Genomic DNA, 22,776 nt, shown 5'->3' on the forward strand with positions numbered 1-22,776 from the left:
AGGCTGCTCATGGGAAAATGACCTCTCATGGAAACAAGGACCTTCATCTCCAGGATGGCCCTTCGATCTTAAAACCAGTACACCTACTTCTGACAATTCAGGAGCAGCAATGATGGCAGGTCATCACCACTGCTAGCACAGGAAGTAGATGTGAGTGAGGAGTGGCCAGAGGAACACGAGTGGCTCTCCCACTCAGACTTGCAGATGACTAAACACATTTCAGCAACAGGTGACAACCAGGGCCTTTTGCTATGTTCACACTAGAGAACAGGGACTAACATCAGGGCTCTTAACATGCAAGGCCTCACTGTGAGCATCCACTGGAACATTCCCTCTGTCCTCTGCCTCTCTACTGGGTGGCTGCAGGTGTCTAGCTCCTAAGCAAAGACAGTACTCAAAGGTGAGGCCAAGCACTGGGAAAGGCCACCTATTACAAATGGATGTGCCTGTCTTAGGGCCATAGGACTGTAAGCTGTGAAGGTGGCCATCTTAGACAACGTCACACAAGAATGTGCCTGTCATAGGACTTCACAGATGTCCAATCACACAAGAGTGTGCCTTTCGTAAGACCATAAGCTGTGAAGGCGGCCATCTTAGACACTGTCACACAGGAGTGTGCCTGTCATAGGACTTCACAGCTGTCCAGTCACACAAGAGTGTGCCTGTCATAGGACTGTAAGCTGTGAAGGCGGCCATCTTAGACACTCTTTGGACCACATAGTCTTCTGTATCTATTCCCCAGACATCTTTTTTCTTGGCTTTAAACAAAATCCAACTATATTTCCTTCAGATGAAAAGTTTATTTTGCCTTTTGTCTAGAAGCAAAACTAGTGAAAATCAAAGTATAAAAATAAATACAATTTACATTAATAGACATTCCAGTCAAAGTAAAAATAATAAAAATAACATATATAAATAAAACTTCATCAAAAGCACAAAACAGTGTCTGGCACTTTTCTGAGAGAAAGCTGTGAACATTCAAATATAAAACAAACTTTTACCTTGAAATAAAAAAAAAGTCAAAAAGCAATATACACTCCAGTTTCTCATCTTTAGTCTAAAAGTAGTTGTTACTTTTTCCAAAACTTATAATTTTCTTTAACTAATTTGTATTAACAAACACAAAACGGTTAACTCCTCCTTCTTACTGAAGGGCTCACAATGCTATGAGTAAGTGGTATCCTGAGTTTTCAGAACAATAAAGCACAGTTTATTATATTTGAAAGATAACAATTTGGTACACCTTTCCTACAAGTAAAAAGTTGGGAACCTGGACTGTTTTGACTTGCTCCTTATCTTCTGGTTCAATAAATGGTTAAGTTTCAATAAGAAAATCAAGTTTATAGCCAGAGTAGGTATTATTTTGTAACTCCAGCAGGGTATAAAAGCTAAATCTCAAATAAAATAGAAAATCAGAGAAAGCAATCTTTATCTCCCAGTTCTTAAAAGAACACTGAGAATATAACAGGCTGCATTCTCAAAAACTAGTCTCTTCAAAGTTCAAGTTAAAAACATTAAATAGACAGTCCCAATTTATGTAAGAAGCACAAAGCCCTTTTGGAATTACATGACAAATAACATTCTTTTTCATAAAATCATGTTGTCTTGGTAACATTTGTTGGTTGGTGCATTTAATGAATATGTTAGTAATGAAAAGCCATATACCTCGGTGCCTTTAAGTACTGCAGATTTTTAACTAGGCAACATTACCACGCTATATGAAATCTGGAGTTCTTATTAAATAGCCCTTTATTTTCTCCTGTTTAGCATGCTAGAAAAAGATTATGGAGAACTAAAATATACAGACTAAGCAGAAATCAGCTGCATGCTCCGTGCTGCCCATTTCCAGAACTGGATGTTACCATCCTTCACAGATGCTACATTTACAAAGACTGTGCTCCTTCTCCAAACTTGCCACCTTCCAAGAAAGCTCTTAGAATCCCATCTACCTATTTCTAGCAGTAACATACACACAACCTAACATTTCTGTAAGACAACTAGTTGTCCACAGGAATGTGTGCTTCTGCCTGCATGTGACTGCTGTGTGGGATTTAGTATGGCAACTGTTTTATCCTATGAGGCTGTACTGCAAGTCAAAGAATATGGAATCTTGAGTGTTTCAAATTGTAGAAACGGAGAAAAACAAACTCTGCAATACTTTCCCTTTGACTAAAACAGTAATTTGTCTATCAGATTCAGCAATCAATATGTAGTCATGAATGAAATTTAGGTTTTAGTGCTAATTTACAATTGGTGACATATTTTCAATATTTTGCAAAAGTAAGTCCAAATGTCCTTTTATGTTTATAAAAAGGGTGTCTGGGGGCTGGGGACTTAGCTCAGTGGTAGAGCACTTGCCTACCAAGTCCAAGGTCCTGGGTTCAGTCCTCAGCTCAAAAAAAATAAATAAAATAAAAAGTGTCTGTAGACCTCTGGACACACACAATATGTTTATATGAGCTAAGCGGAGACCAGGCAATTACTTAATGCTAAGTATCATTCCCCATAATGGGAAAATGGGGCAGGAATTAGCCAGACTACTAAATTATACAGATTAACTGCTCAGCCTTGACATCACTTTGCCTGTGTAGACAGAGTCCAGGGTTAAGTGATAAGTCCTGGACAGGGAACATCATATGGGTAACAGCACACATACCCCACCCCACTTCATCCTAATGAATGTTGTCTTCTTAAATTGTCGCAACATTTGGCCGCTTTCTTTGGATTTTTCCTGCATATGCTCCTGAAAATAGAGAAATATTATTTCTCAAGATTAGAAATTTTCTAGGCAATCATTAATGAGTGCTGACTATTTACCAGGCATGGAGCTAAGCAATATACAGTTATACTTAACTCTGAGGGAGAAACTGCTCCTCTCTTTTTAAGGACAATAGAACTGAGACATGGATGACCAGGTGCCTCAGCTAACAGCTAGGAGCACAGCTTGGGTCTCAGCTCAAGTGCACCTTCCTTCCCCCATCTGCATAACCTGCCCCCTCTCTGCTCCGGCCAGAGCTTCTGAACTTCACTGCACACCCGCTCTCAAGCACATAACACCAAGTGAGGAAATGGGTTTTTTAAAACATGGCATCAGAGATTGAAGTTTAGTTTGTGAAAACTGTAAATATTTCTCCTTTAGCACTTGAAAACTCTGCCTCAGTCTTAGAGTAAGATTCTCTGTCATAACAAAGATGAGTTTTGGAGCTGGATATGGAGCTCACACCTCTAATTCTCACTGGGGAGGCTGCACAGAAGATCCTAAATTGAAGGCCAGCCTGTGCTTTATAGTGAGAACTTCTCCCTTCCAAAACCAAACTACAGTAGTTTTCTATAAATTGATTTACTAATAAAATCCCCATGTAGACAGATCCAAGCATAATTTCAAATCTATTTAAAATATAACCTATGACATTAGAAATCTGCCAGGGTAAACTAATATTTTTAAGAGCAATGATGGATTCATAGTTAGCATTTTAGTTGGTCAGTATGTCAAATCTCAGTTTATGTAAGAATAAAATTCTGTGCTTTCATTCAAATGTCTGTACATTCATATATTAATACACCTTTAGAAAAACAGTAATTTTTATTTGTTTAGAAACATATAAATTATACATGTTTATTCAAGAGCTAATTATATTTGCCAGGCATGGTGGTACAGGCCTCTAGTCCTAGCACTTGGGAGTCAGAGGCAGGCAGATCTCTGTGAGATCGAGGCCAGCCTCGTCTACAAGGCAAGTTCCAGGCCAGCTGGGGCTACAGGGAGACCTGTCTCAAAAAGACCAAAAAAAAAAAAAAAAAAAACCAAGCTTCGTAACACATTATTAGCTGTGCTGAGGACTACTCGGTGGCCACTTGCCACCTTGCTCACAGACCCACAAGTGACACACCATGGAGATGAGATGCATGAGCAAAGGACATGGAGAGCAGTGACTGTGGCAAGCCGACACTACTGGCCAAGACAGGAATTACTCCGAAATGATTTTCCAGCCACCTAGGATCTATCACAATATATAGCATCAACATGGGAAAAACCAAAAACAGCTCAAACCTCACATAATATCACAAACCACAGAGCTGAGGCTTGGTCAAAGTTCTTACAAATCAGGCTGATTGTGACAGCCTCTGGAGTAAGCAGGCTATCCACTGACCATCACTCAGAGCGATTCAAGAGGATCTTGTAAATTACCCTAGAAATATGTGACATTATGAATAATGTTCACAACATACATGCAAAAGGTCAGCAATCAGCTCAAAGTTACTAACTTGTTCCCTCTTGGACTCTATGTGAACAAATGGTGGTAACATGGAAATTTACCTAACAACAAAATTACATAATATAGTAGTGTTTGCTCTCTTCTAACTTAGAAGAAACCACTACTATAATTATAAAATTTGCCTGTTTATTAATGGGGAGATTAGAATTAAGTAAAGGGCTAGTCTTCACTGTCTGGTGACTCCAGCTGTCTTTAAGTGTTTAGAAAACAGTACGGTGAAAGCACAGCATTGTAAAAGTTTTCAGTGAGCTTAATCAAAATGTCTTAACCAAGATATAGAAAAAAATATTAGAACACTTGGTTAAGAGCTTTGGATTAGCTCAAGATTGATTTTGTCTTCTTGCCACCATAAATCGAATTTTAAAACACATGTTTTAGCTTTGCTCTTATCCTCAAATGGAAAACAGGATAGTTAGCTCAGGCTTCTTCCAGAGCAGAAAACTGAAACTCCCTCCCACACCCCTGGCATATTCACTGGCGATTTTGTGATCATGTGCAGATACAAATATTCCTGGCTGACACACTGCCTCAGGGCTGAACAGACCCACATAGATTTGGACATCAGATGGTGTCTTCTACTCCTTTATTAAAAGGTTTCTGAGTAAGCCTGGATGATTGTATAAAACCTTTAGAATACAAAAATACAGTGTTCGCCATAGAATTACTACAGACACCAAGATTGGTAGCACAGCTCTCAGGATTTCCTGGCGTGTCGCAAAGTACGAAGACAAAGGCCACAACTAGGAATGTTTGTGAATATGCCAAAATTATGGTGGCAAGGAAGACTGCAGGTCCCATGAGTGTAGCCTGAGTCACGGGGCAGCTTGTGCACATCCCGTGTTGAATGGGCTCCAGGGATCGATTGCTACACACCTGACACAGGCGCTCTGTTAGGCACTCTGCTCTGTGAAGGCTTCTGTCTATTTTGCACAACCCCCTTCACTGATGTCTTAGGGGTTCTAATTAAATATAAAAAAATTAATAAGTCACTTGCATTGAGGTCTAAACTTCAGAGAAAACAACCACACTGCATCAGCTATTACAGTATAAGTGAGTTTGCAAAGAACCCAGGTCTCAGGCATGCAATAAGGAGGGCTATTCTTTTTCTGGCAGGAGACTAAGCGGGGTTCACACTTGGTTGGAGAATCACTTTAGTGAGGCTAAACTCACTGTATGAATATTTAAAGATATATAATGAGTACGATGGTATGAAGTGAAAAGTTTAAGCATTCCAACATAAGATGGTAACTAAAATATGTCACACAGCAGTATACAGAGAGCTATCTTGGCAGACAGAACGTCAAAGATCTTCTCAATGCTATACAAAATACCACATGTGGAAAAGTTATTCTTTCTGCAAAAATCAGCATCATTATTTTTCCCTCTCAACACTAACCCTGACTTGAATTTTTAAATCCCCACGTGTGCGGCATTCTTACCCTTGTCTAAGTAGCCTATGAACAGGCGCGTTCTGTCCTTGGTTTGGCTGAAGAACTCTGTTGACAAATTAAATACAAAATTAATTCAAAAAGACAAATTCTATTTTGCCACTTCACTTTCCTTCAATGGATGAAAGAGGACATGGCCTGTATACTACCAAAGACATAGCAGACCGACTGAGGTGTATTATTAATCTGGTATTCCTATTTGGCTTACCTTAGCTCAGACCTTAGGTTTTTAGTGGGAAAACAATGTCCAACATATGCAAAAACCCTTATGCTTTTAGAAAATTTACTTATATGCCTTACAAAAGCCATTCACTTTATGAGTGGAAAACAAGTCGTAAGTACTAAGTTAGCTTCCTAAGGTTTTTAAACAAGTACCAAAGATCTCCTGGTCTGAACTCAAGACACGTCAGTCTTAAATTTCTATAGAGATGGCCTGTCCTATGAACAGCACCAGGAACGTCTGACCCAACATGTGGCCAGGAATAGAACCAGGCATCAGAAGGACCGGAGCCTGAGTTCCTCCAGCTGGGCAAGAGTAACCTATGATGCAGTAGAACAAAGCTAAGAAGAGCAAGTTTGGAATGCATAAAACTTTCTTTAAAAAAAAAAAAAAGCCTCTCACTGAGATGAACTAATTTTTCTCACCTTGTTTCTGAAGGATTTTGCTTAGCCAGAAATTTCTTATTTGGCACTCCCATTTCAGCAGCTCTAACACAATATAAAAATAAGGACAGAACGTATTCAGAGATGGGAGGAAAAAAAGCTTACAAATCACAGATGAACATTTAGAAGTGGGCATTTTGAAAGATACTTTCTAGAATATACTTCCTATTGAGCTTTTGCCCCAGGAAAGCTTTAAGATGCCAGGGCGATATACTTAAATGACAAAAAATTAAACATCAAACAGGACTAACTGTTGAGATGGTTTGGTTGGCTTATCAGTTATATAAGTTGAATGCTGATAAATTTATACATTTATCAAAAGATGAATCAGCTTTTTATCACCTGACTTTAACAAATATCTATTTTATTAAAAGGGGGATTTCTATAGCTCAGTCACAGGAAAGCTAACTTGTTTATCTCTTATCTGAGCATACAAACAGACCAACGGATGGTTAATGTTAACTGGCTGGTACTAATATGACAAGAACTTACTTCATGAACTTCTTCCTGTCCAGCGACTTCTGTGTTGCAGCTGAGAGCGCCACCCTCGGGCTTTTCATTCTGTCCTTTAAGCACAAATGGAACAGCAGGCTGACTAGCACAAAAATGCCACTGTACCAAACATGAAGGGCCCAATCGCTTAACTAACATTCACACTCACTTTTCCTTTCTGATTAATGCAACCTGATTCTAAAAACTTCATGTTTAAATCACTGTTTTATGTTTGTTTATTATTATTGTGTGTGAGACTGCCATAACTCTGATATGTTGTATTTAAAATGACCTTTGAGCCTCTTTTCTGACTTCAGAGAGAGAAAATGCATATGAGACTGACAAGAAAATGCCATTGGGAACAGCTGACAGTTCTTCAGGAGTCTCCTGAGCAAAACACTCGAGGCTCAACTCCAAACTGCAAGGGCAGCGCACTGCGTGACTCTTTCACGATGTAATTCTTTTAGATCTATCTCCCCATCGATTTAAGTGCTGCTGGCAATCCTGCAAGCCACCTACATCAGAACTGCTGGTTGGCACTGCAGTCAGCAGAGCGACATGGGTCCTCTGCTACCCTGAGCTCACAAGAGCCCCACCACAGAGCCACATGCATACCATTTGCCTGAGCAGTTTCTCTTTGCGGGCTTCTCGGTCATGATGCAGGATGGACATTCTTTCAGCTGCATCCATCACAAAGAATATGTCATGAATACCGTATAGGGCAGCTCGCAACTAGGTGCAAAAGAAGAAAATACTGTGTACATTTAAAGGATGACAGATTTAGCACTACAGTGGATACTAGGAGCATTTCTTTCAATCAGGGAAAGAGGTTATGGCAGTTGTCATTGAAACCTACTGTCGTGATTAAATGAAGAGATATGAATTTCTACTTCTAGGCCTCCAATCAGGTTCTGGTCAGTTTCCTGGAAGCCCCTCAGGACAGCAGCACTTACCTGTGCTAGCACTCTTTCCTGAAGGGAAGCATCTTGTGCTGATACAACGCCTCTCTTTAGAGGTGCTTCTGATTGAAAGCTTCTTATGAATTCCATGGTGTCCTGAAGAAAAGAGACTCTCCTTCAAGCAGCTTTCTAGGAAGACCTGTGACCATTAGTTTCCTTTTATTCTCTTTCTCAGTTCAGAATTACTAAGGACATAAACTATTACTGAAGACACCAAAAGCTGAGCCCCCGACTTGCAGAGAGCTTTCTCAAAAGCCTCCTGCTACCCAACCTGGCCGAGGGACTCCAGCAGCAGCGCCAAACACTGAGGCTATGCTGCATAGGCAGTTTCTCTGTCTCCATGGGAAAAGGCTGCCTGACTTGGTCACACCCCACCATTCACTGAAATGTGGTGTCCAGGGGCCTCGACTGCCCATTTGTGAGAGCACTGTTATGCTGTAGTGAAAAGGCAGTGATAATGACTCTGACCATATTACTGGATTCAGATTTGAGCTTAGTGATAAATCAGCCCTGGGGGCAGCGCACTGCAATAGCAGATGCTGAGGATGAAGATGCAGATGACTGTGATGGAGAAGAATATGAGGAAGCACACAAACACAGCTGGGGCCAGCCCTGCAGTTCTCAGCCATGAGGGGCTCCTGCCTTTAGGAGAAGGCCACACCACACTGGAGGGCAGAAGATGCTGTCAGCTGTGAGCAGCCAACATAACATAGCTGAGGCCTCACAGAAGACTCACAGATTCTGAGGGTGGGATGAGGGCACATACAACAGCAATCGCTGGGTGGTGTGAGCACATAAGTGACAGCTGAAATGGCCTGTGCTGCTTTAAGATCCTGCTCAGGTCAGGCCTATTGATTCATCTGTGATCTCAGCACTTGGGAGGCTGAAGTAGGAAGGTTTGCTATGAGTTTATGGCTAGCTTAAGCTAGAATGAAGCCCTATCTCCACAAGTAAATTTAAAAAGTAAATAAATATCCAGGAGTGGTAACACAGACCTTTAATCCCAGAACTCGGGAGGCAGAGGCAGGCAGATCTCTGTGAATACCAGACCAGTTTGGTCTACATAGTGAGTTCCAGGCCAGCTAGGACTACATATTGAGACTGTCTCAAAACAACAAAGGATGGAGGGAGGGTGGAGGGATGAGGGACGAGGGAAGAAGGAAGAGGAAAGAGGGAGGAGGTGAAAGATTTTGCAGAAGATAATTTGTGCCCTCATTTGTTCAAGAGTGGGATTAAAGCCAGGTGTGGTGGTTCACACCTTTAATCCCAGCACTGTGAGTTCAAGGCCAGCCTGGTCTACACAGTAAATTACAGGCCAGCTTGGGCTACTGTCTCAAAATAAATAAATAAATAAACAAATAAACAAACAAACGAGAGATATTGCTGAAAGTCTTTTTTTTCCATTTTCCAAAATTCATTTAAACCAGTTCCTTCTTGAGAGCAAGTTGTCATCAGCAGAAGAGCCAATAACCTTTATTCACAAAGGTGAATTAAGCACAGGGATATCTGCAGTTTATCACACACAAAGCAGCTTCCTGTAACCACATTCCCTCAGAGCAGGCCTACAATCCCTGCCTTCACCTTGTGCATGTTCTGAGAGCCAGAGGCCTTTGTGGTAAAATGCACAGAATATAGAGTTGGAGGGACTGGATGGGAAACAGCTAAGAAATGCCTGCCTAGGCCCAAGGAGACCCTCAGCCATAAAAGTAAGGAAAAAGACTTCAGGGGACTCCAGGCCTGTTTTTCTCTATAGGGGTGAGAGTCTTCTATTAATCCAGGGCCCAGACTGATTAACCTGAGTATCCCTATGCGCCTCTTGGCAGAGAGCACAGCCACATACCTACCACTGGCAAAGGGCTCTGACTAGCTTTTTCTCCTCTGGCCCGGTTCACCAGCCTGCTCCTTTGTGGTCTCTTGGGGTGTAGTTTTTCATTTCCTACCTTGCCAACTAGTTTTCTGTCACAGAACAAGTAAAACTAGAAGTCCTCAGAGCACTTTAAATGGCAATAACTCATCTTTGTACCAGCTTAACACATAAACTGTATTACTGTGCTTGTTACTATGCTCTCATTCCTTCTGCAAAAAATGTGCTTAACGGTAATAGCAATTACACTTGAGTTTCACTATGCTACTCTCATACTTGTACAAACTATTCCCATCAATATGCACACTCCTGTCACTCCATGCCCCCCTCCCCTGCCGCTTCTTCCCCACTAACCCTTCTTCAGCTCTCATGTCTTTTTGGCTTTTTTTTTTTTCTTTTTTACTTTTTTATTTTGGACTCAATGAGTTTCCATCAGGGCTACTAACAGGACATAGAACACGGAAAACACACACACACACACACATAAATAAATAAATTAATTAAAAAGGGTAATTCTGGCAAAAAAAAAAAAAATACACGTAATCAGACTTACTAAATTACCTAAATTACCATAACTAGAAACTATTCGATCTGCATTCTGAACTTGGCTGTCAGAAGACAGAAAGTAAGACAGAAATGGAAACAAACAATTCCAACAATCTCACTTTTACAGTTTGCCGAAGCTGCTTTAGCTTATCCGTCTGCATAAGTCTTCGGGTAAGAAATCCTTTTGCCACAGCAGTTATTTTGTTAAATTTTGCTTGTATTTCTAGACTAAAAACCTAGGAGAAATCAGATACAATGTTTTAAGAACTCCAGCACCATAGTCAATTATTTCTCTCATCTATGACCACAAGCTAAAATTCTTCTCTGTATTTGCTCTTGTAGTTTCATATGGACCAAAACCTAGCTATTTGCTGCATGGCAAAAAAAAAAAAAAATACTGATGCTCAGTGTATCACCTAACATAGCTGTTAAAAAACAGATAAAAGAGTGGCTGGGCGTGGTGGCACACGCCTTTAATCCCAGCACTTGGGAGGCAGAGGCAGGCAGATCTCTGTGAGTTTTAGAGTTAGTGAGTTCCAGGCCAGCTGCGGCTACAGGGAGACCTTGTCTCAACCAAGACAAAACAAAACAAAACAAAAAAAACAAATTAAGATTGGCTGGTGAGCTAACTCAGTGGGTAAAGGTACCTGCCACCAAGCCTGACAACCTCAGTTTGATCCTGAGGACCCAAGTTGCTCTCTGACCTCCACATGCACCCTGTGGCATGTGTAGCCCCCTCCACTTACCAAAAATAAATCAAAAGGTAAAACAAATAACAAAACTAAATCAATACATAGACATATATCAAGTTTGCCCACCTGAGACCACCTACTTTGGGCCTTTCCAAAAGGCCTTGTTACTGAGAGTTTGGTCATGCCACTTGTTGGTGATCCCCAGAGGTAGAATGGTGCTTCACTTGCAGAACCAAAGCTATATTGTATGGCAGAATTTGTGAAACCTAGAGAAACATATAGTAATAGTATCTCACAGTAGCACATAGTATCATGTTTGATGTCATATAATCAGAATACACAAACACCGCAGCAAACAAACACTTGGGACACTCATTAAGAATGACGGGCAAGCCAGGCATGGTGGCGCATGTCTTTAATCCAGCACTCGGGAGGCAGAGGCAGGCGGATGTCTGTAAGTTCAAGGCCAGCCTGGTTTACATAGTGAGTTCCAGGACAGCTGGGGCTACAGGGAGACCCTGTCTCAAAAAGCCAAAAAAAAAAGAATGACCACTACCTCTGAAACCGATCCACATGCAAATTTAAAATATTTATGGATGTTCAGCTTCTGTGCCAGATGGATCATTTCAAGACAAATGGCATCTCAAGATAATTGATAGTGAAGATAAGGTCTTACCGGGACTGGGGAATTAGAGGTAATTCCCGATCACTAAGGAGATAATCAACACTTTTCACTTGAGCATGTCACCTGCTGCATGAATGAACACAGACCAGGCTCAGGCCCAACTGCCTACTTTCCTTCTTCAGGTACTCTTTTCATGAGCACCTGTTCTGCGGTCTTAGGCCGCTATCATTCCATTGTTCACTGGCTACTAAGCAGCTGGCAGATGGGAGTGGCATGGGCACGAAATTACTTGAAGAAGGAAGGTAAGATTTTCCAGTGTGCCAGATAAAACACCTTACTGTACAAGTTTTCAGAAGAGTGAGGATTTTTCAATAGTCACCAGAGTTGTTTGAAGTCTGGAAAGAGTCCACTTGAGACAGCACTGTGTCCAGCAAACCGGAATCAGTTCTCCTCCTCCACTCCAACTCCACCGCGCTGTTGGTGTTCAGCCTGGAGACTTCTGCTGTAACAGCCTTCTTCTCTTTTAACATCTTCTCCTGCTCTTCTATTTCCTATAGATTAACAGTTTATTTTAACATGCTAGATTTAACATGTTAGATCCCTTAGTTATATCCCCAAATAATGTCATTCTAGGTTTATCTAAAAATATGTGGTATTAACAGTACATTATTTATCTGAAGTTTTCCTCCTTCAAATAAAATTATGGCAACTTGTTTAATTGATTTTACTTTTAAAATTTTTATCTTCTTTTAATTTTTAAGTCAAGTTTAAGTTTATTGTGATACAACAATCAAAAGAAGTATCTTGCCAGGCATGGTTTACATGCCTTTAACCCCAGCACTTGGGAAGCAGAGGCAGGCAGATTTCTGTAAGATGGCCAGCCTCGTCTACATAGCAACTTCCAGGACAGTTGGGGCTAGAGTGACCCTGTCTCAAAACAAAACAAAAAAAACTCAAGTATCCTTATGATATTGTTCTTGAAAAGTGTATTATTTATTATAAATGCCTTTAAAAATATTAGAAATTTGAATTAAGGATTCAATAAAGTATCTTTTCATAAATTATTCAATTGCTTTTAGATAAAGCTTTAAATATTAGACCTCGCATTCTGACAAAAAAAATACTACCCATATATCAAAAGCATCTTAGATTAAGATGTTCATGGGAACAATGACCAAAATATATAGTGCCCAAATTCAGTTTCCTGAACTCCTGATGGCTAGCCCACCCCACGTCTCAACTCCTGATGGCTAGCGCACCCCATATCTCAACTCCTGATGGCTAGCCTACCCCCACATCACAGTTCCTCACCTTCCACAGCCTTTCCTGCTCCCTCTCCTGCTCAGCTATGAGGAGTGATAACTGCTGGGCATGCTGTTCCTCTAGTCTCTTCCGCATTTCTTCAAAAGCTGACATCTTGCTTTTTAGTATCTCGGCTTCTGAAAAGAAACATGTCCCTTTGAGAAAATTCATGGCAAGTCTAAGAGCTCACATTTTATGACAGGCTTCTGAGCAGAGCGCATTCCCGGCCCTTGCATGTGAGTAGTGGGCTCACCAGTGTGAAACATTCTCATTTGCCCCTCCTCTTCTTTCATGCTACCAAAAAAGATAGGCCTGCATCTCATCACCTTGAGCAATTCATTCAACAGATCAATGGAGCCAAGACTCCACAAGTCTCTCCAAGGTCTGATCAGACATGGTCTTCAATTACATCTCATCAGTATTTACCTTCTGACCCATCCTTCAACTTGATCTCTGTTTTGCTTGTTTGTGTGTATTTGCTTGTGTTTGTGGTATGTGCACATGTCTATGCTCATGAGTGTACAGCCTAAAATTGCATAGCTCATATGTGGGCACACGTAGAAGCCAGAGGTCAAAATCGGTATCTTCCTCGCTTGCTCTCCACCTTGGTTTTGGGGGGCGGGGAGTGCTTTTTGAGACAGGATCTCCCTGTAGCCCAACCTGGCCTAGAACTCACTATGTAGAAGACCAGGCTGGCCTTGATCTCACAGAGATCATCCTGCCTCTGTCTCCCTAATGCTTGGGTTAAAGGTGTGCATCACTACTCCTGGCTCCACCTTAGTTTTTGGGACAAAAATCTTTCACTGAACCCTCACCCATCCTGCTACACTCGCTGGCCAGTGGGCTCCAGAGATTCTCCCATCTCTGCCTCCCCACACTAGGATCACAGGTGCATGCCATTCTGTCGGGCTCTTCATGTGGGTCCTAGGGGTCCAAACTCACTCCTCCTGCTTGCCATGGAAGCACTTTACTAATTAAGCTATCTCCCAGCCTTTTGTTTGGGTTTTTTGTTTTTTTTGTTTTTTTAATGTGTATGCGTGTATTGTCTGCATGTAAGTGCACCCGTGTCATGCAATGTCTGCAGAAGATGGAAGAGGCTGTCGGATCCCCTGGAACTGGAGTTACAGACAGTTGTTAGCTGCCATGTGGGTGCTGGGATTCAAACCCGGGTCTTCTGCAAGAACAGTCAATGTTTTTAACCACTGAGCCATCTCTCCAGCCCCTCGTTTGGGTTTTTAAAGCAAAAATTGCTTTGATGGTTATAAATCTCAGCTGGAGATTCCAAAAAAGATTAGACTTTAAATTCCAGATTGTAGTTACTAAAAAAAAAAAAAATCATTATGTTTATGCAAGTTAACTAAGTAGGAAGTGGAGAGACGCTCTGAAGTGCTGACCTAGCAGATACTATGCAGCTGCAGCAAGTACATACCCATGGATCCATCAAAGGAGCAGTCTCTCCAAATATGCAGCCAACAATTTGTACTGAAGTAGATATGCCCTACTGCTATAGTCTTCCTAAATTTGTTCCTAAAAATATTTTTTAATATTTTATTATTTTTATTTTACGTGTATGAGTGTATTGCCTACGTGTATGTGAGTGCACTTGTGTCATGCAATGCCGCAGAGGTCAGAAGAGGGCTTTGGATTCCCCTGGAACTGAAGTTAAGGACAGTTCGTAGCCGCCATGCAGGTGCTGGGAATCAAACCCGGGTCCTCTGCAAGAGCAGTCAGTGCTCTTAACCACTGAGCCATCGTTCCAGCCCCTCCTAAAAAGGTTTTAATCAGCTACAAGTTGCATTTGTTCATGTGGAATTTTTTTTTTCTTAATATAGAAGGAAAGTGGAAAAGCATTAGAATTACAGCCGCTCGGTTCAACACCACCATTAAGAGTCCACCTGGCTCTACCCAAGAACTCTCTAAGTGAAGATGCACTGGAGCTGTGGGCATCTCCAGTCACCCTGACTGCCTGCACTGCCTGCTCTGCTGGTTCTAACGGCCACCTGCCACCTCCATGACTGGCCTCATCCCTCATGCAGGCTTTGCATTCCTCTGGCATTCACTGAGGCAACATTCATTCGCCCATGTAAGGCTCTCTTCCTGGAGGATTCAAATTGGTTCCCCAGGTACCAAATGGACTTATGAAGGCTCTTTTTTAAAAGAAAAAAAATATTTTATTTATTTTTATGAGTGTTTTGCCTGTAAGTATGTAAGGGCACCACATGCATGCCTGGTGCCCTCAGAGGCCAGAAGAGGGTGTTTGATCCCTTGGACCTGGAGTTAAGGACAGGTGTTAGCCACCAGGTGGATGCTGAAAATTGAACCCTGGTCCTCTGGAAGAACAGCTAAGCCATCGCTCCAGCCCCCTGAAGGCTCTTATAAAGGTGGTTTTAAGCATTCTGTTCTAAATTTATTTTTGCCCTAAGTTCAAAAAGCTTAATTTACTTGATTTGTGTTTACCATATAATTATAAATTATAACAGAACAATGAAGAAAAGCACAAAACTGGGTATGACAGAAACATGAAACCATGTATATCCATAAAGAACTATTCTTTAATCATCAATAAGCCAGAGGTTTATTTGTGATACCCTAAAAATTTGATCTGAAGTGTTTACCAAAGGGACAACTATATGAAATCTCATTATAAATCAAAGGGCAAACTGGCAAAAACAGTAGAATCCATAGTCCAAAGACCTCGTAACACATTAGATTAAAACTATGTTTCCTGTAAAAACCATTTCTCAGGGCTGAAGAGATTGCTTAGAGGTTAAGAACACTGTTCTTGCAGAAGACCCAGGTTCGAATCCCAGCACCCACATGGCAGCTAACAACTGTCCATAACTCCAGTTCCAGGGGCTCTGACAGCCTCTTCTCTCCTTTGCGGACATTGCACGACACGGGAGCACTTACATACATGTAGGCAATACACATAAAATAAAAATAAAATTAAAAAAAAAAGATTTCTGAAACTCAGTGTCAGTACTATTTTCTATACCAAAAAGACTGTGAAAGCTTCATCATTCAATTGTGAGAATCCTTTAAGAAAGCCTAAGAAGCCAGGCATGGTGGCACACACCTTTAACCCCAGCACTCAGGAGGCAGAGGCAGGTGGATCTCTGAGTTCAAGGCCAGCTGGGACTATAGGGAGACCCTGTCTCAAAAAGACAAAAAAAAAAAAAAAAGAAGAAAGCCAAACAAAGGAATTTAAGTGCCCTTATAATTGGTTTTTACTTCATAAAATGTCCATTGGAAATACTGAAACAAAGTTGCCATTTCCTTGAAGCTGCCTTACCTTTGGTACTAGACTCTAACATCTTGTTCTTGTTAATGTAGACGCATCCCTTAGGGTTTCTTTTTTCTGGCAAATGTTGCCTCTCCTGTTCAGCTGCTCCAGCTGTTAGGACATAAGCGCAGTTTTCTTTTTGCAAGCTATCAATGTCTAAATCAAGTCTCCGCTTAACTTTTTCAAAACTGTTATCCACAAACTGTTCATTTCCACAGGGCACCGTAGGTGTGTCCGTCTGTGCTCTGCTTCTCTGGTTTTGCATAAGTAATGGAGATGGGTTTTTCACATCGTAAGATTTATTCAGTTCCATTTGTAAATTGCAAGAGTTTTTCTCTAGCATACTGGCTGACTTGAGTCCACATATACTTCCCAAGTTCTGACTTGCCATACACTGACTGGTAGCATATGGCTCATGCAATTTGGACATTGCCATGCAGTTCACTTTCTGGACTCCCCTCTCATTAGTTAAGTGGCTTTCCACAGCAGCATGCTCAAGAGGAACTTTATTTTCTAATTGATTTCCTAAAGACTGACATACCTGACTTGATTTACCTACAACCATAACTTCTGTGACTTTAGACATGTTTTTGCTAGCATAAACTTTGCTTAAACAAACACCTGTTAAATCAGTTGGTGACTCTGGCACAGTTTCAGGTACATGTGTTGCTTCATCAGTGGCTGGAACAATTAGATCCACTGCCTGTTCTTTTCCCTTTGGACTTAACTCACAGGCATTTATTGGGTTATTTATAAGTATATGACATGCTGATGATGGCCTGGAACGCCTTCGATGCATTTTAGGACTCATACAGGGTTCTGGACTAGGTAATTTGGCATATGAACCTGTAAGACTTTTGATAACTTTATTTTCAGCAACAAAAGTGGGACTAGCTTTAAAATCTGACTCAGCATCTGGAACCGCGGGAGGGCCAGTTCGCACAGGAGGGTCTGCTTTAGGAGAATGAGCTAAAACTGACATATTCATGCTGCCTGCTTGAGAGGAAGCACCTTGAAGGAGGACATTTGACTTATTAAGGCTTGGTTTGTCAGGAATAACTGAACCACAGTGTCTCCCTGTCTCCAGGGCTTTCTCCTCACAGTCACTGGCCTTAGCAGCATCATTTTCTTTGTCTGAGTGACTTTCGTCAACACTCCTTGCACTATTTTTCAAACTGCGCCTAGACTGTTCTCTTTCTATGTATTCCTTTGACTTTTTCATAAGGTTCTGAAGGCTCATTATGTAGGGATCTGAGGTGACTTCAGCCAACCGTGGTGAGTCCTGTTCTTCATTTGTTGACAAGGAACCATCAGAAATGAGAGTCTCTGGTGGGCTCGCTGAGGAGAGCTTTGGGGAAGCTTCATTTTCTGCATGACTGGTATTCGGACCATCACACTGCTTCAGAGAATCAGAACCTTCTGAGTCCACAGTCAGGTCTATCCCATTTGGTTTATGTTGGTCCTCATTATCCAAAGGCAAAATCCCAGGTATCTCTTCAAGTTCTACTGAAGGAGAGTACCCAGTGGGGCTTGGCAAGCTGTTTGGAACCATAGCAGGAACATTCAAGTCTCTGACTTGTGGATTAAAGTAAACTGTTTCAGTCTCCCACTGATCAAAATCACTGGCACTAGGTGCTTTTCTAACCTGAAAAGGACATTCAAAAATCAGTATTTCTCCAATGCACAAAAAGCCTTTGATTTCATTATTTTCTAAAATAATTTGGAAACTGATAATTCAGAGTTCTTATAAAGGCATGGTGGTTCCTGCCTATAATCTCAGCACTCAGGGGACTAAGACAGAAGGATTTCCTTTATCAAATGGGGATCAAACCACTATAAAAAAAATCTATTGGTCAACTTAGCTTATTTATTTAAAGATATAAATATGAACACACACACACACATTTATCCATGTTCAATTTAACCTCAGGATAGAAGCAATTTCCTTAGCTTCTGGTTATATGTTATTACTATCACTAACTATTCCTCCTAAGACAACTATCATCTAACAATAATAATATATGCAATAAATATCAAGTAATTAAATGTCTTACATATATGATTTCTTATAGCAAAACAAGCTTGTTTAGGACATTGGTTAAGCAATGATGATAATAATAATTCAGTAAGACTCCTGCTTTAAACATGCTTACTCAAAGGTTTCCTTGATGAGTCAGATTTACAGTAAATAATAGTTCATGTACTTTATGTTACTTAAAGAGAAATATTTCAACTTAGAACTCAACTCACAAAGCCAAATTCAATTAGATTAACTTACGTTGGTTAAAACGACAACCTGTTATGTTTTAAGTAAACATTTGACATCTTAGGATTAGAATAACTATAACACCTCAGAGACCCACAGAAAACACAAGTTTGCAGAAATCATTATAGCATTATCACGAATACTAAAAACCTGGAGTGATTTTTTTGTTTTGTTTTTTTCCTGGACCGTATGGCCCTCCTGTTCCACCTTATAAGTCCCAAGACACATAATGGTCTCCAAGCACTATGCAGCAAACAATATAGGTATATTTAGTCATAACCTCAGGACTAAAATAAACCAAACGGGATGCTCATTCCCCAAATCTATGAACATGCTCATAGGCTTAAGCAAAACAGATTATTCTGTTATACAAGATCTTGCACAATTCCCCCATTTGTGATATTCAACAGCTATATGTTTTATGTACCACAGTTAGACAAGCTAAAATTTAGAAAATTAAAACTGTAACTGAATCACAGGTTTTATAGATGAACAAGTCCTTCACAATCTATTTACAATATATAAAATTCATTTGTCTGAATAAGGAGTTCGTTAGAGTTGACACTGTACATGCTTTTTTAAACACAATTGTAATTTCATTAGGATATTCTATTAGTATCGATGTGATCTTTCTCAGTGGATTGGATAAAGAATAGCATGGCATTTTTGTTGCAATAACAATAGGAAACACCCAGTAAGCCAAAAAACTACTTATTACATTAGTACAATATGAAAATTAAAATCTACCTCCCACACTATATGCTACTCTACAGGCAGCATTAGGAGGACATGTCCTGAGGTTCATATTATATGTGTCATCCAGTTTGAATCACAGAGGCAAACTACAGACCCCTAAAGACTATGGAAAATGCCAGCAAAACAGTTATGTATGGCAGTTATTTCTTGCTCAATCTAAGTCATTTTTCTTTTTAGTATGAAATGACCCTCAGACCTTAAACTGTTATACAAATCTAAATTAACCTAAATAATAATTGCAAAAGGTGTTGATGTTGTTGAAGTGATTTCAATTTGGGTCTGGGATATATCTAGGGAAGTCTACTTAGTTGAAATGTCATTTTCCATATCTAAGAGCAAAACTTCCACACATACATACATTCACCACAAATAATTTGAAGGCAGTTATTTACTTTAGCAGAGAATAAGAGGAAAGTCCTTTACTCAATAGTCTGATTAGTTCAGGGGTTAACTACAATGGGCAATTGTATCATTTTTGACACTGGGAATTCAATGTCTGTAGTCATAAGACAGAGACAATAGCAATTATATTTGGTGTATAGCTCCACTGTTTAAGGACCCTCTGATTCAAGGACTGGGCAGCACTAACAAACAAACAGATTCTCTGAAGTAACTGAAATGGAATATCACAAACTATACTCACAAATAACAGGAAGGCATACTTGGTAATTAATTAGTTAAGTGCAGATACAGTTCTGAAAAATTATCATCAATGCTTACTTCATGTCTTAATTACAATCTAAGAGTTTGAGGGACTAGAGAGATGGCTCAGTGGTTAAGAGCACTTGTTCTTCCAGAGGACCCAGGTTTGATTCCCAGCACCCACACTGTGGCTAACCATCCTTAACTCCAGTTCCAGGGGATCCAGCACCCTCTTCTGGCCTCTGCAGGCATTGCATGCACATGGTGCACTTACATATATGCAAACAAAACATTGTACATATAAAATTAATAAATATTGTTTTTTTAAAAAGAGTTTGAATGACATACCTGAACATTTTCAAGAATCTCCTGGACACGAGTCAGGAGAGCTTTCTTCCTATTAATCTGCTTTCTCGTTTCTATATCAAGTGCTTTCTGCTTTTCTTGCTGCATTTCTTTTCTCTTCTCAATGTTAAGCTGTAAGATGTCATAAACATTAATTCCTTCTCAATGATAAAAGCATAAAATCAGGATGTCTTGAATCAGAACTGAAACTTTATGCAAAGAACTCTGACAAGTGTTTGGGGCATCACTGTTATGAAGCATGTGAGAGCTTCGTGTGGGTTCGTCACATAGCTGTAACCCACATAATAAAACTCCAGGACCTTTAACACTTATGATCTGTGCATATCACTGAATGCAATTTATTCTCATTGAAAAATAAAGTTAATAGCCAGGTGTGACGGCACACATCTTGAATCCCAGCACTCAAGAGGCAGAGGCAGGCAGATATCTGTGAGTTCAAGGCCAGCCTGGTCTACATAGCGAGTTCCAGGCTAGCTGGGGTTACAGGGAGACCATGTCTCAAAAAGACCAAAAATAATAATTAATAATAACAATAATAATATTAAAAGAAAAAAAACCACTTCACTTCTCAAATACTCTAAAACGACAGAGGCAAAATTACCCTGAGGCTGTCATTTGACAATATCTGACTTCTAATGTCTCCATTTATTTTCTCCACTTTTAATCTTCAAATCAGTACATATTTCACTCTTTGCTTCCTTTAGACAATGTCTAAAGATGTAATCTTTGATCGAATCTAAGTGTTAGAAATATGGTGGTCACTATACTAGCTTTCACCCTTTCCGTGTTCACAACCTTCATTACAACATGTTGTCAAACAATACTGTTCTCTTAATGCTTATACAACAAAAATAGATGCAAAGCTTAGTTGGGTTTGGTAGCACACGCCTTTAAATCCAGCACTTGGGAGGCAAAGACAGGCGGATCTCTGTGAGTTTGAGGCCAGCCTGGTCTACAAAATGAGTTCCAGGCCAGGTAGGGCTACAGGGAGACCCTGTCTCAAAAAGACCAAAACAAAACAAAACTTCTTAAGTTTCTGGTTTAAAAGATGGTCACAGACATTTAAAAAATAATACCAAAGTGTATATGATGATAAATCTCTTCCCTATGACCTCTACTCTCTTACCCCTCCCATTCTTTTCTAAAATTGCAAATGGTTAAATATACTGACTACCTCCTGTGATCCAGGTAGTGTTCTAAGCATTTTACATGTATATAGATAATCCTCAAAAACAGCATTATAAGGTAGGCACTATCTGTATTCCCATTAAACAGTTAAGGTAATGGATCACAAATTCTACCTAGCAGGGGACTGCCAAAACAGTGATTTGAACCCAGGCCAAAGGCTCCACTACCCAGCTGCCCTGGACACAGGCTGTGTGCAATGGCTCATGGAGAACCTTCCATGCTCACATCTTGAGATCTACTGTCCTTCCTATCGGTGTATGAAATGCTATGCAATGAAGTTAGTTAAATTAGTCCACTATTAATGGATATTTAGCTTGGTTGTCATTCTCTTGCTATTTTAAATGATGCTGCTATGACTTATACATATTTCTTGAAGTACATTTATAATTTTAAGATGTTCTTCCAAAATGCAGTTGCTGAGCCTAAAGTTATAGACAATTTCAAATTCTGACAAACCTTACCAAACTGCTTGCTGAAAAATAAGTGAAACTCATTTTCTTGATAAAAGTGCAGTCAACATGGACTTCCCTCACAATGAAAGAACACAAAGTCCTATTAGAACACTGTAAATCTAATAGGCAAAAATGCTAATTCATTTCTATTACATTTCTCTAATTATTAAAAAATTAGGCATCCTGTCAAGTGTTTATAAACCTCACATTCGTTTCTCTGCAAGCCACATCAGTGGCTCCTTAGATTTTAAAAGTTATTACAAAATAAATGAAGGGGGCTGGAGTGATGGCTCAGTGGTTAAGAGTACACACTGCTCTTGGGCTGGAGAGATGGCTCAGCAGTTAAGAGCACCGACTGCTCTTGCAGAGGACCTGGGTTCAATTCCCAGCACCCACACGGCAGCTACAAACCGTCCTTAACTCCAGTTCCAGGAAAATCCGACACCCTCTTCTTTTAATTTCTTTTTGCTTATTTCTCTCCCCTTCCTTCCCCTCCCCTCATCTCTTATTTTTAATAAATTAAAAATATTTTTTTAAAAAAAGAGTATATACTGCTATTACAGAGGACCCACATCACCTGTAACTCCAGTTCACTGGGATCCAATGCTCTCTCTGGCCTCCTCAGGCAGCCACACTCATATGTATATATCCCTCAACCCCCAACACATACACACAGACACAGACACAGGCACAGGCACATGCACACGCACACACATACACACACAATTAAAAAATAAAATAAGTCGGGGCTGAAGAGATGGCTCAGCAGTTAAGAATACTGGCTGTTCTTGGAGAAGACCCAGGTTCGAATCCCAGCGCCCACATGGCAGCTAACAACTGTCTGTAACTCTAGTGCTAGGGGATCCGACAGCCTCTTCGGATCTCCAAGGGCATTGCAGGACACAGTTACACTTACCTACATGCAGGCAATATATGCATACACATAAAATAAAAATAA

The 22,776-nt window shown here is 40.3% G+C and overlaps 1 protein-coding gene across 5 annotated transcripts in view; it reads right to left on the bottom strand.

Moving 5' to 3' along the window:
• Positions 1–1,086: 1,086 nt before the first annotated feature.
• The window catches only part of Ccp110 (centriolar coiled-coil protein 110), a 25,832-nt gene continuing 4,142 nt past the window's right edge, over positions 1,087–22,776 (bottom strand). For 3 of the 5 annotated variants that reach the window (XM_008843881.3, XM_008843879.3, XM_029568669.1), the window contains 13 exons: positions 20,161–20,289; positions 16,158–17,793; positions 12,875–13,002; positions 11,943–12,114; positions 11,065–11,204; positions 10,366–10,482; positions 7,831–7,932; positions 7,493–7,609; positions 6,878–6,951; positions 6,368–6,430; positions 5,714–5,770; positions 5,148–5,233; positions 2,691–2,743 (listed from right to left, as the gene is read on the bottom strand). In XM_008843881.3, the coding sequence (XP_008842103.1) occupies positions 2,691–2,743; positions 5,148–5,233; positions 5,714–5,770; positions 6,368–6,430; positions 6,878–6,951; positions 7,493–7,609; positions 7,831–7,932; positions 10,366–10,482; positions 11,065–11,204; positions 11,943–12,114; positions 12,875–13,002; positions 16,158–17,793; positions 20,161–20,289 (2,874 nt within the window). Of the gene's footprint in view, positions 2,744–5,147; positions 5,234–5,713; positions 5,771–6,367; positions 6,431–6,877; positions 6,952–7,492; positions 7,610–7,830; positions 7,933–10,365; positions 10,483–11,064; positions 11,205–11,942; positions 12,115–12,874; positions 13,003–16,157; positions 17,794–20,160; positions 20,290–22,776 lie in introns of all 5 variants that reach the window. The other 2 variants (XM_029568667.1, XM_029568668.1) reach the window with 2 other exon arrangements.

The sequence above is a fragment of the Nannospalax galili genome, unplaced genomic scaffold (genome assembly GCF_000622305.1).
Source record: "Nannospalax galili isolate Female #2095 unplaced genomic scaffold, S.galili_v1.0 scaffold381, whole genome shotgun sequence".
Classification (NCBI taxonomy): Eukaryota; Metazoa; Chordata; class Mammalia; order Rodentia; family Spalacidae; genus Nannospalax; species Nannospalax galili.